At 38.8% G+C, this 14,847-nt stretch overlaps 1 protein-coding gene across 1 annotated transcript in view; it reads right to left on the minus strand.

The window, feature by feature from the left end:
- The window catches only part of Stk31 (serine/threonine kinase 31), an 84,497-nt gene that overhangs the window by 59,906 nt on the left and 9,744 nt on the right, over positions 1 to 14,847 (minus strand). The window contains 2 exon segments of the mRNA XM_038320247.1: positions 6,530 to 6,688; positions 9,013 to 9,087. Of these exon segments, the coding sequence (XP_038176175.1) occupies positions 6,530 to 6,688; positions 9,013 to 9,087 (234 nt within the window).

A 14,847-nucleotide genomic window follows, 5' to 3' on the forward strand; every position in this document is an offset into this window, starting at 1 on the left:
GTGTTAACTATCTTGGCTCCAATTAAATGTAATGATTTTTTTTTTTTTGGTTTGGTTTGGTTTAGTTTTGTTTTTGTTTTTCAAGACAAGGTTTCTCTGAATAGCCCTGGATATCCTGAAGCTCACCATGTAGACAAAGCTCGGGGATTAAAGGCATGAGTCTCCACCATCAGCTATAATGATGTTAAGGATTTTAAATTACAGAATGTGAGATACTATAAATTGTTTACTCAAAACTCAAGACATTAGGAATGCTTGGCTATCTCTGTCTGAAGTCCCCATAAATATCAGTAACTAGAGGACCATAGAGGAGGACAGATGCTATTGAGGGAACTGGGAATAACAGAAGCTGTGTTTGAACCCAGTTCACTGAGTCCGATAGAACCATGTTCATAGAGGAGTTAAAGAAAAGGCTGATCCTGCAGGGACCTCAAGACTGGTATGGGGCTTGAGCAGCTTTGCTGAGTCCATTGGTGGGGCAAGACCTTTATAAAGCAGGAAGGGCTTTAGCAGATCTCAGTGACTTAGACCAGCATGTAAAGAGAGTTCAGAAATAGGTAGAACAACCGAGAGGAGATAGTTAAAGGGTAAAGGCAAGAAAGAGGTCTGTCTGGGCTTCTCAAAGACAAATATGGCAGGATTTGTGGGGAGCTGGAGTACCTGAGGAAAAATGTGATAAAAAGTCACATTGTATGCTAAGGAGCTTCTGCCTGAGGAGCAGTTCACAGAGCTGTCCTTGATTAAATCCAGGAGATGATTAAGACTGTCCCAGGGTTGGTAATCTGCCCACCACCACTCCCCTGACTCCTCCCACTCCCCCATACACTTCCACCTCCCCAACCCCCTGCAGACTAAGGAGGATACATTTCCCACCAGCAAAAGGTTACACTAGGGGTGGAGATGGTTTGCCCAGCCAGAAACTCCCCCAACAGTCAGGTGTGTTGACTGGGGAGGCTACAGACACCATGCTAACCCAGGGCCACTCTGACCCTGGGAACCAGCAGGAGCAGCAGGGCCCCATTCACCTTTGGCCCTAAGTGGGTCTGAGCAGATAAGGTCAGGCCCACTGAGTTTACTAGATGTGGAGCTCCAGGATGTGTAAAAAGTGTGAAGATTACAGAGAACTAATTAAGTTAGCACCTCCTGTTCAAGCTTTAGACCCAACCCTGAATTGCAGAGGAAGCAAATTGTGGAGGAAGCAAATGATACAAATTGGTGAAATCTTTCCATGCTGTATTATAGCTTGCTTATGTTCAAATTTTGTATCGTCTTAACTGTGAACTTATGAATCACCTGACACTTTCTGAGAACAGAATGACAACAGACATTCAGAGTGTTTCACCAAGGTTATCTCTGTAACCCTACTAACTTATGAGGCAGTAGTTCAGGACAGTGCCTTGTCCTATTTATCTTCTGGAAAAGGTATTGCTCTATAGATAACATAATGCTAACCCCTAAGTGTATTGCATATTTGGAAAGCCACTAAAGAAACAACCAGATAAAATGGTACTTCTACCTACCTTACAACCCTACTGGGGCTGGGTTAATTCTAAAAAAAAAAAAAAAAAAAAAGAAAGTACCCTACATACATAAAAAAGGACACTCCAGAGACCCTAGTGCTATTAAATAAAAACCCCAGTACCAGGAGTGTGCTACCTTCCTGTGAGTTGCTGGCCTGGGAAGCTCCTGAGACCCCACAAATCATTAAAAACTACTGCTACTGCTGTTGGTTGTAGGCCAAGACTAGATGGTTAAATTCTATTGCTGCTGGGTGGTGGCGCACACCTTTAACTCCAGGAGGCAGAGGCAGGCGGATCTCTGTGAGTTCAAGGCCAGCCTGGTCTACTACCAGAGCTAGTTCCGGACAGGCCCCAAAGCTAGAGAGAAACCCTACCAAAAAAAAAAAAAGTCCTAGTGTGCTAAAAATACTATATGAGTATGCTTTAATTGTAGGACATGGAGAATTAAGCTGGGACTATACTGCTATACTAGAAACTCCCACCCCTGCTATCTGGCTTTCATATTGTCAGAACAGGCCAAGTCTGCTGCTGGTAGAAGGCTGTCACCAACATTCCTGCTAGCTATGGACCCTCTGTTCTAAAATACCAACATGTCAGGCAGGATGTGCCTGTTGTGCGATAGTGACTCTGCAATCGTGGATGAGACCAACAGCCTCCCAAATGGATATAAGGCCTGGTCCACAAAACGGAGTTCATGTCTGATATGGCAAGCCAAAATAAAAACCTGTGGCTAGGAAGATCCTAAGTCCCAATTCAGAAGCTGCTTCTGTGGGTTTTCTAGATGGATGTGATGTGCCTGTTAAATCACCTTCTAAGCATGTGTATTTGTGCCCATCGATCACGGCTATAACCAGCATCAACCCATAACCACTGGGGAAGCTCCCGAGTTCAGGTGACTGTTACTGTGATGTGGTAGCCTGTTTCTTAGCCGTAGGTGGACATCTACAGTCAACCCCTCCAAGGCTCAGTGATCATTGCAAAAGAGGGGGCTGAAAGAATTTAAGACCTAGAGGAAGTGGTGGAGTGTTATGTAACACTTTCTTGGTTGATTGAAATATTTCATTCTGCAAGCTCTAAATCGTCCTGTTAGTCGCGAAGAATTAGAAACTGTTATCAGAAACCTCCCTACCAAAAAGAGCCCAGGACCAGATGGTTTCAATGCGGAATTCTACCAGAACTTCCAAGAAGACCTAATACCTATACTCCTTAAGGTATTTCATAATATAGAAACACAAGAGTCACTGCCAAATTCCTTCTATGAAGCTACAGTTACCCTGATACCTAAACCACATAAAGACTCAACCAAGAAAGAGAATTACAGGCCAATCTCACTCATGAACACTGACGCAAAAATTCTCAATAAAATACTGGCAAACCGAATCCAAGAACACATTAGAAAAATTATCCATTACGATCAAGTAGGCTTCATCCCAGAGATGCAGGGCTGGTTCAACATACGAAAATCTATTAATGTAATCCATCATATAAACAAACTGAAGGAAAAAAACCATATGGTCATCTCATTAGATGCTGAAAAAGCATTTGACAAAATTCAACACCCCTTTATGATAAAGGTCTTGGAGAGATTAGGGATACAAGGGTCATTCCTAAATATAATAAAAGCTATTTACAGCAAGCCGACAGCTAACATCAAATTAAACGGAGAGAAACTCAAGGCTATCCCACTAAATTCAGGAACACGACAAGGCTGTCCACTCTCTCCTTATCTCTTCAATATAGTGCTTGAAGTTCTAGCAATAGCAATAAGACAACATAAGGGAATCAAGGGGATTCAATTTGGAAAGGAAGAAGTTAAACTTTCATTATTTGCAGATGATATGATAGTATACATAAGCGACCCCAAAAACTCCACCAAAGAACTCCTACAGCTGATAAACTCCTTCAGTAACGTGGCAGGTTACAAGATCAACTCCAAAAAATCAGTCGCCCTTTTATACACAAAGGATAAGGAAGCAGAGAGGGAAATCAGAGAAGTATCACCTTTCACAATAGCCACAAATAGCATAAGATATCTGGGAGTATCTCTAACCAAGGAAGTGAAGGATTTATTTGACAAGAACTTTAAGTCTTTGAAGAAAGAAATTGAAGAGGATACCAGAAAATGGAAGGATCTCCCCTGCTCGTGGATTGGGAGGATCAACATAGTAAAAATGGCAATTCTACCAAAAGCAATCTATAGATTCAATGCAATCCCAATCAAGGTCCCATTAAAATTCTTCACAGAGATTGAGAGGACAATAATCAACTTTATATGGAAAAACAAGAAACCCAGGATAGCCAAAAAAAAATCTTATACAATAAAGGTTCTTCTGGAGGCATTACCATCCCTGACTTCAAACTCTATTACAAAGCTACAGTATTGAAAACAGCTTGGTATTGGCATAAAAACAGAGAAGTTGACCAATGGAATCGTATAGAAGACCCGGATCTTAAACCACAAACCTATGAACACCTGATTTTTGATAAAGGAGCCAAAAGTACACAATGGAAGAAAGAGGGCATCTTCAACAAATGGTGCTGGCATAACTGGATGTCAACCTGTAGAAGAATGAAAGTAGATCCATATCTATCACCATGCACAAAACTCAAGTCCAAATGGATTAAAGACCTCAATATTAATTTGAACACATTGAGCTTGATAGAGGAGAAAGTGGGAAGTACTCTACAACAAATGGGCACAGGGAACCGTTTCCTACGCATAACCCCAGCTGCACAGACTTTAAGGGCAACATTGAATAAATGGGACCTCCTGAAGTTGAGCAGCTTCTGTAAAGCAAAGGACATTGTCACTAAGACACAAAGGCAGCCTACTGACTGGGAAAAGATCTTCACCAACCCTGCAACTGACAAAGGTCTGATCTCTAAAATATATAAGGAACTCAAGAGACTAGACGGTAAAATGCCAATTAACCCAATTAAAAAATGGGGCGCTGAACTGAACAGAGAATTCTCAACAGAAGAAGTTCGAATGGCCAAAAGACACTTAAGGTCATGCTCAACCTCCCTAGCTATCAGGGAAATGCAAATCAAAACAACTTTGAGATATCATCTTACACCTGTCAGATTGGCTAAAATCCAAAACACCAATAATAACCTTTGCTGGAGAGGTTGTGGGGTAAGGGGTACACTCATCCATTGCTGGTGGGAATGCAAACTTGTGCAACCACTTTGGAAAGCAGTGTGGCGGTTTCTCAGGAAATTCGGGATCAACCTACCCCAGGACCCAGCAATTCCACTATTGGGAATCTACCCAAGAGATGCCCAATCATACAACAAGAAGACTCCTTAAACAGAAAAGTAATCAACTCAAAATAGCTTCATGCCGGGCGGTGGTGGGCACGCCTTTAATCCCAGCAGGGGGGTGGGCGCGAGGCAGACGGATCTCTGTGAGTTTGAGGCTAGCCTGGTCTACAAGAGCTAGTTCCAAGACAGGCTCCAAAGCTACAGAGAAATCCTGTCTCGGAAAAAACAACAACAACAACAACAAAAAAAATAGCTTCACGCTGTCACTGAAACTGACCTGATTCATTGGGACCCCTCCCTGCCAGAGTAAGCAATAAAAGACAGTCCCTCTCTGAAGAGGAAGCAGAGCTGCCAAGTCTCTGAGATGAAACCAGCTGCCACAAAGACTCAGACAAGCTGGGCTACAAAGAGGACTCTCAGAAGAAAAAACTGCAAAATAGACTCTGACACACACACAGTTGCCTAGAAAACCACCCAAGCTGATTCAAGGAGGATTAGAGCAACTGAGGCACCTGGAAAAGACACTCTAACCTGTTGAGCTGCCTGCAGGCTGAGCACCATGCTCCATTTGGTCTGTCATGGGAGTTCTATGTGGCATGAGTAGACATCTGTGTTGCATCTCCCAGGAAAACAGAATGGAAAGGGTTTATTGGCCTTACAATTTCAAGTTAGATTGAACACTACAGGGAAGTTACAGAGACTGAAACAGCCAGCCACACCACAATCATGCTTAAAAATAGAAAGAAACAAATGTACCTATGCTGCCTGCTTGTTCTTATGTAACTATCTCCTGTACTGCATCATTCAAGAGACCTTAGACAAGGATTGGTACTGCCCACAATCGCCTGAGCTGTCCCACATTAATTAGCAATCAAAACAGGCCCACATATACACGCTCATAGAGCAATTTGATCTAGATAATTCCTTAACTGAGACTCTTTCCAGGTTATTCTAGTTTGTGCCCAGCTACCATCACATTGCCTAAAACATAAATCTATTTGTAATACTATTTGTAAAAAATTCAAACTACTGATATTTATGGACAGGGCTAAAAATCGTTAAGGGGTGCTCTAGATTCAATCCCAGTACTGCCAAAACAAAAAATAAATCTAATATTTTCACAAAAACAATGCTAACAGAATTTGTCATATAAAAGATAATTCCTTTAAATTTTTACAGAAGAAACCATTTACATTTGTTTTGTTCACTTATATATAAAATCACTTATGTGATCATTAAGAATGATTACTTACCAAATAGGAGAACAAATATATAATTGTTTTTTATGTGTTTATGCTCATTTGTCTGTTTGTTGGGTTGGTTTTTTGTTTGTTTTTTGTTTTTGTTCTTTTTTTTTTTTTTTTCGAGACAGGGTTTCTCTGTGGCTTTGGAGACTGTCCTGGAATAAGCTCTTGCAGACCAGGCTGGCCTCGAACTCAGAAATATCTGCCTGCCTCTGCCTCCCGAGTGATGGGATTAAAGGCATGCGCCGCCACCACCACCCGGCTCATTTGTCTGTTTGGTAAATACCAGGAGTCAACCCCAGGGTCTGATCATATGAGGTAAGTATTCTACCGTAAACTTTATTGTAACCCTGAATTATTTTATGATTCATATTTTTTCACCAAAATATACAAGCTTTTACATTAAAAAAAAAAACTAATGACATTTAAAGGTACATATGCTTTCATGTATATAGTTTCAAGTATAATACATTAACAAAAGTATTTAAATGTGTGACTTGCCTGATCAAACTGGGTAACTTCTTGGCCAGAAGGAATCTGTAGGCCCCAAAGTCTATACTTCTTGGCAATACTAGAAAATTGCAGCTCCAGGGGAATTTCTACTATATCAGATCGGTTTAGAATTTCAGTATTTCCATAGTCAATGTACCTCACCAGACACTAGAAAAAAAAATTCAAAGACAAACAGTAGTACTGAACCTAGATTAGAAATCTGTTAACAAGACCTATTCATGTTACTACCTCAAATGACTAATGCCTCATAAACAGCCTCAAAATAAAGAAAACTGCATTTGGAACTAATTTCCATAGTACCATTTGTCATTTGTCTTTTTTAACCATTGGTTTTTTTTTTTTTTTTTTTTTTTTTTTTTTTTTTGTTTTTTTTTTTTTGTTTTTTGGGACAGGGGTTTCCTGTAGTTTCTAGAGCCTGTCCTGGAACTAGCTCTTGTAGACCAGGCTGGCCTCGAACTCAGAGATCCGCCTGCCTCTGCCTCCCGAGTGCTGGGATTAAAGGCGTGCACCACCACCGCCCGGCCAACCATTGGTATTTTTATACAAACATGAGGATATAATGTGATCCTTTCTAATTGCTAATATTAAAATCAATCTAAATTCTTAAATTTAAATTAAAACAGTAAAGCCTGTTTTTTCCACAGGAAAAAAATTTATTTGACAAAATTAAACCCACTCTGGCTAGATCTTGAAACTGACCAAATTCACTCTTACTTCCAGCCCTGCATCTATTTTAATTTATTTATTCTGGGGTTGTAGAGATGGCAAAACAATTAAAAACGCTGGCTGCTCTTCCAGAAGACCCAGGTTCAGTTCTGGGCACCCACATTGTGACTCACAACCATCTGTAACTCCAGTCCCAAGGAATCCAACACCTTCTGGCCTTTGTGGGCACTGCAAATGCACAACACACATACATACAAGCAGAGAGATAACTCCCATACACATACTTTAATTTTTAAAAACTTTTAAAAGTATATTATGAAGTTAATCATCATTTTGTGCCTTAATTTAAAATCGTAGTCAATCCAAAAGGCAACTGCAAAATATTTTTCAACTGTCAAATTATGGGGAAGGTTATATTAGAAAATTCAGTTTTACAAAGACAAAACATCTATGGCAATATTAAATGATATTTTTAAAACACAAACCAATCAGCGAAATCATTAAACTGTTCTACTTAGCATTTATCAAGAAAAAATATTTTCCAAACACATACATTGTGAAATGTATTTTAGGGCTAGAAAACAGATGTAGAAACTGACTTAAGAAATGATGCCTGCAGAACTGTTCCCATGATCTCACTTGTACATTCTGCCCCCAACAACTCTGCTGAAGAATCTCACCTCCCTTAGGAGGGGGTTTGTTGAGAAGAAAAAAAATAGGGTTGGCAGGAGTAGGAGGAGAGTAAGACAGGACAATGGGGAGGATGAATATTATCAAAGTAGATTTTTATATATAAGAAATTATGAAATAAAAATATGTAAATAAATCTTCCACAAACTTTCAATGTAAGAAATAAAACAGCTTGACACAAAAGAATTTATCACATTTAGCTTAAGGATTACAAGTGGAAAACCAATCTTCATTGTTAATAATATTTGACACCAAATACAAAATGCATCTAACTTCAAGATCAAATAAATGTTCTTTTTCTATTCATCAATGTTAATAGGATGAACTTTAAAAGTTATTTACAATTAACCATTAAGAGTAGGACTTAAAGAGCCAACTAATCTGCAAAAATAACCCACAAATTTTAACTTCTTTTTTCAAAATTTCTTATTTTATTACTATTTATGTATATGGGTATTTTGTTGGCATGTATATATGTGTACCATGTGTGTACATGTTGCCTAAGGAGGCCAGACAAGGGCACTGTCCTAGAACTGAAATTACAGATGGTTGTAAGCCCATCATGTGAGTGCTAGAAATTGAACCCAGATCTTCAGGACAATCTGTCAGTGCTTTTAACCACTGTACCATCTCTCCAGCCCTATATTACCTGATTTTAGACAACCTGATGGTTGTACAGAAACTTAAATTCAGAAGAATATTCCTGAATCTTATCTAGTTTTAAGAAAATAATTTTTCAAATTAGCAGGAAAAAAATTTCATAAATTATAAGTTATTAAACTAGACATTATCACTATGAATAAGCAATAATAGATTCAATAAGCACCAAGTTTCAGAATCAAGGGCCAGCAAGATGGCTTAGTAGGTGAGGATGCTTGCTGCTAAAGCTGATGACTTGAGCTCAATCTCAGGACCCACATGGTGGTAGGAGAGAACCAACTCCTCAGGCTGCCCTCAGGCCTCACAAATGCTATTCACTGTGGCACTCTTGTGCTCACATACATATGTGTGTACATACAAAAATAAATAATTTTAAAACTACATATTTTTAAAAGTTTTGGAACCAAAATAAACTTAAAGCCTTAAGCCCAAAAGCATGAACACATCTTTCCTGCCTTCTCATCACTGATGGTTTTCAGCACTTTGCATCTGTACCAACACTTATCTTCAGAAAACAATCCACCATAAATCTGTAGAAGAAAAAGAAACATTTGTCATTTTAATTAAAAGTAAACTAAGTAGGTCAGGATATAAATTATCACTGTGCACTACTGTGTGTAATAAACACAGTAACTTATCTAATCCTCCTGTGAAGCAGTTACTTTGTTTATACCACTATGTATCCAAAGTCATAGACTCCTCTTTAGCAGAACCAAGAATCAAACTTCTGATTCTCGAGACCATTATACTAGTCTACCTCTTAGAAAGTAAATTTTTAAAAAGCCCAAGACCACCTTCTGGTCTTCTGGGAGAGGACAATACTCAGCTATCACAATCATGTACCTGCACAACCACACAAGACTATACTGAGTCTGTGCAAGCACGGGTCCATCAACAGCCAGGCACACATTAAGGAGGCCCAGGGAAGCCTATGCCATCACTCTGGCTCTATCAAGGAAGAGTCACTGCCTTTCAGTGGTGTACCTACTAGTGATCCCACTGGGCTCCAATGCTCACATATACTTCCCTGGTTAAACTAACCGGGCCACAAAATAATACCAAAAATCATAAATGTGGAAAGGGCCAGGTGAGGAAGAGGATGATAGGGCTGGTATGGAGAGAAAGTAACCAGAATGCATTATATATGAATGAATGAAATTATCAAAAAACTAAATTAAATTTTAGGGCAACCTTCAGGAAAATGCCATCCGGTCTCTCAGAAAATTAGGAAACAACCTTCCTCAAGACCCAGTAATACCATTTTTGGGTATATATCCAAAGGATGCTCAATCGTGCCACAAGGGCATGTGCTCAACTATGTTCATAGCAGCTTTGTTTGTCATAGCCAGAACCTGGAAACAACCTAAATGCCCCTCGACCGAAGAATGGATAAGGAAAATATGGTACATTTACACAATGGAGTACCACACAGCAGAAAAAAAAATGACATCTTGAATTTTGCAGGAAAATGGATGGAGCTAGAAAACATTATTTTGAGTGAGGTAACCCAGACACAGAAAGACAATTATCACATGTACTCACTCATAGGTGGTTTTTAAACATAAAGCAAAGAAAGCCAGCCTACAAATCACAATCCCAGAGAACTTAGGCAACAATGTGGACACTAAGAGAGACTTACATAGATCTAATCTACATGGGAAGTCAAAAGTAGAAAAGGATAAGATCTCCTGAGTAAATTGGGAGCGTGGGGATCTTGGGGGAGGGCTGAAGGGAGGAGGGGAGAGGCAGGGAGGGGAACAGAGAAAAATGTAGAGCTCAATAAATATTAATTTTAAAAAAGTAAAAAAAAGAAAACTGCCATCAAGGAATGCAGAAATCCAAGGTAATTAACATGAAAGGTCTTAAAATCTCTCCTGCCTTACATGCCAGAACCCCAAGAACACTGAGGCTGCAGAGACCAACAGTTCCTACTTGCCCCTTACACACCTAGGAGCCTGCTAGAGCCAGAAGAATCAGAAGACATTACCTCTCAACTCAGCATAGCTGTGCCAGCAATTCTCTGTAAATATTTTTATTGTATTCTTTTTATTTCTTATTCTCTATTATTTAATCTCACTCTTGCATATGTATCTCGTGATGATCTCCTTTTGTTCGTCTATTGCTCAAGTAGGTTTCAGTACTGTTTTCCACCAGTCTAATATGAAGCCGTTTCTACTACACTTTTCTCCCACATCTCGTATAGTGCCTCCTCTTATTCCTTCATCTTTATCACCTCTTCTTTTTACTTAATTACAACATTCCATAGCTATAACCACCTCTAACAGGACCACAATTTTCATGTCCTAGTTACTTTATACACCTTGTTTTTTTTTTCTTTTCAAAATAAATCTAATATTGTGCTAGCTAGATTTATTCCAACTTGACACAAACTGTAGTCATCTGAGTGGAGGGAATCTCAATTGAGAAAATGTCCCTATAAGACAGTGGTTCTCAACCTTCCTAATGCTGTGATCCTTTATTAAAGTTCCTCATGTTGACCTCCAACCATAGAATTATTTTCATTGCTACTTCATAACCTAATTTTAATATTCTTATGAATCATAATGTAAATATCTGATATTTCCAGTGGTCTTAGGTAACCCCTATGAAAGGGTCGCAAACCACAGATTGAGAACCACTGCCATAATATCAGGTTTTAGGCCAGCCATAGAGAATTTTCTTAATTAGTGATTGATGGGAGAGGGCCCAGCTCATTGTGGGTGATGTCAACCCTGGGCTGGTGGTCCTAGGTTCTATAAGAAAGCAGACAGAACAAGCCATGAGGAGCAAACCACTAAGCAGCCCCCCCTCCATGGCCTCTGCATCAGCTACTGCCTCTGAATTCCTGTGTGAGATTCTGTCCTGACTCCTTTCAACGATGAACAGCCAATATGAAAGTGTAAGCAGAATGAATTCTTTCCAACTTTCTTTTTGGCCACAGTGCTTCATTACAGCAATAGAAACCCTAAGACAAATAATTAATCCTTATCCTTACCCACTCTACCTCCCTACCATCCCTAATTTTATTAACTAAAATCTGAGTACACTCCACACTATCCTTAGTTATTCATCTTCCAGCAGTTATGTAAGCCAAAGGGACCACTGTCATTAACTGACTAGTTTCTCCATAATAATATCAAGTAACTGTGGTTTATCTTGAAGTTTATATCCTGATAAGAAAGTAATGCATAGTTTATACCTAGCACCCTCAGCTCCTAACTGGGGAACTATTTTATGAACTGCACACTGAACTCTACCACATCCAAGTCCCACAAAAACACTTCAAATACTTCAATTGAAAGAATACAACTGATAGAAAAAAATACAGCAAATGAATAACATCACATGCATAAATTCAAACACAGTGACATAAGAAACACACACACACACACAAATAATCCTTCCAAATTTTACTAATCCTACAGCAATGGTATCTAGCAAGAGTTAAATGAAATCACAGAGAGAGAGCTCAAGGAATAATTATAATTATATCCAAGGAAATCAAAGAAAACAAGCTCCTGACTGAGAATGCAAACAGCTGAATGAAATGAGGAAGGCTAGGGGCTGGATAAGATATATGAAGAAGAAATTCAGTAAGGAAAAATACTGAGAAAAAAAAAAACAAAGAAATGTTGGAAATTTAAAAAAAAAGTCAAAAAGCTCTATGAAAAGTCTACAGATAGAACAGATCAAGGGGAGAGCAGATTATCTGTGCTTAAGGCAAGGTTGAGGAACTGGAACCATCAAACAAGGCAAAGTTCAAACAGGTAGCAGGAGAAATTCCAAGGTACAACTGGCACTCTAAAAAGACTAAATAAATCTATGAGTAGGCATGGAAGACAGAAAATCTAGTTCTAAAGGCACAGAAAGCAGTTTTTAAAAAACCTAACAGGAACTTTCCCAGAATTAAGAAAAGAGGTGCCAATCCAGATACAATAGGCATTTACACCAAGACCAGAAAAGAACCTCACGTTGTCAAATTAAAACTCCAAATATACAGGGCAAAGAAAGTATACTAAAAGCTGCAAGAGAGAAACTCCACACCATAAATAAAGGCAGGCCCATCAAAGTAACAACAGATTATTCAATGGAACCTTAAAAGCCAGGAGGGCCTGAACAGGTTTATTTCAAATTCTGAAAAACTGCCAACTCATACTACTATACCCAACAAAGCTACCTATAATAATTCAAGAAAAATATAATCTTCCCATGACAAAAATAGGCTAAAGGAATTTATGACCACCATGCTAGCTCTAGAGAAAATACTCTGAGAAATTCTTTGAACTGCAGAGAAAAAAAAATTCATGAAGCCACAGGAAAGGCTAAATTATGTTATGAAATAACACACTGTTGAAAAACAACTGGGTTCTTGAAGAAATAAAGACATGAAAAAAATAAATTATTAGAATCAAATGAAAATGAAAACACAACATGCCAAAACCTGAAATATAATGAAAGCAATCCTAAGAGGGAACTGCATAGCTCTAAGTGCCTACCTAAGAAATCAGAGAAATCTCAAATAAATAAGTCAATTATTCACCTTAGAACCTGGACCAAGAACAACACATCAAATCACAATTCAATAGGTGAAAAGAAATCTTCAGAAAATAGTGAAATGAGGAAAAAATACTTTGTTCTTTGAAAAGATAATAAAACTGACAAACCCTTAGCCAAACTAACAAAAAGAAAAAGAAAAATGACAATTGATAAAATAAGTGACCAAAAGAGTCATTACAGCAGCTACCAATGAGATCAGAAAATCATTAGGTCTTACCTTGAAAATATACATTCACAAAATTAGAAATACTAAAAGAAACTCATAAATTCCTAGATGTAAATGACATAACAAATTAAGCCAAAGTGAGATGAACAATGTAAACAGATCTGTAACAGTGAGTCTGAAGCAGTAATTTGAATTTTCCTAACTAAAAGAATTTCAGAGCCAGATTCACTGGTGAATTTTACCAAACCTTCAAGGAAGAACCACCACTAATTCTTCACAAACCTTACCATAAAGAAAGAAGTAACATCACCCACTTCTTTTTACTAAGCTATTAGTACCCTAATACCAAAAGCAAATAAAGACACAATAACAAGAGAATCAGAAATGCCTGTGATGAAATTACACACACAAAAAAAAAAATTCTCAACAAAATATTTGCACATTGAATTTAAGAACACATCCAAAAGATCACCCACCATGACCAAGTTGTCTTTACTCCAGAGATAAAGGGATAGCTTAGAATACATAAATCAACTCCCTATGATTAATTGGTCAAAGAAGCCCCAAAAAAGCAGAGGCTCATCACTGTAACTAGATGGTAAAACTCTTATTACCGCAGAACCAACATACTTTGGTTGCAGGACACAGAGAAACCACAACTTATCTGAAAACTTGTCCCTGCTTGTATCTTTCATAGTGCCATAATGTGCTATACAGTCCACTGGGGAGGAAGTCATTCAAGGTACTACCCAGAAATAAATCCTGAACACTATAATACGGCTTTACCAGGCAAGATGCAACAGTGGTAATAACCAACCACTTTCTGATTGAATTTGAGGCCTGCTCCATAGGAGGGAACTCATACCTGGTACCATTAACCTGGTCAAAAACCCATAGCTTGGAAGGCCATAGGGGAGAACCTAATACTGCTGTTTTGTTAAATAAACATGGTGTCAAACTGCCTCTAAATATGTATGTCCTGGTTAGTTTCTGTCAACTTGATACAAGCCAGAGCCATTCTGGAAGAGGGAACCTCAATTGAGAAAATGTCCCCCACAAGATTGGCCTATGGGCAAACCTGTGGGACATTTTCTTGATTGATGGTTGATGTGGGAGGGCCCGGCTCACTGTAGGTGGTGTCACCCCTCTGCAGGTGGTCCTGAGATGTGTAAGTAGGGTGAGCAAGCCAGAAAGCAGTGCTCCTTCACAGTCTCTGCTTCTAGGTTCCTGCCTTGAGTGTCTGTCCTGACTTCACTTGATGTGATGGACTACAACTTGCAAGATGGCATAAACTTTCCTTCTCAAGATACTTTTGGTCATGGTATTTGACACAGCAATAGAAAGCAAAGTAAGACAATTTATATTTATAAAGACAGATTAGTGCTGCTTTCAACCTTGGCTAGAGAAGCTGTTTTCTGTAATGGGCAGCATTTGATGTAGCAACTCTATTAGTCCAAGTGCTAAGAATACGTGACTACGGAGTACTCTGCTCTATATGGGAAATCTCCATCAACCTCTAAGCAGAGGTTCTAACATCATGGGAGCTAGAGGATGGGGACAAGTGCCA

Source organism: Arvicola amphibius, chromosome 2 (genome assembly GCF_903992535.2).
Source record: "Arvicola amphibius chromosome 2, mArvAmp1.2, whole genome shotgun sequence".
NCBI classification, from domain to species: Eukaryota; Metazoa; Chordata; class Mammalia; order Rodentia; family Cricetidae; genus Arvicola; species Arvicola amphibius.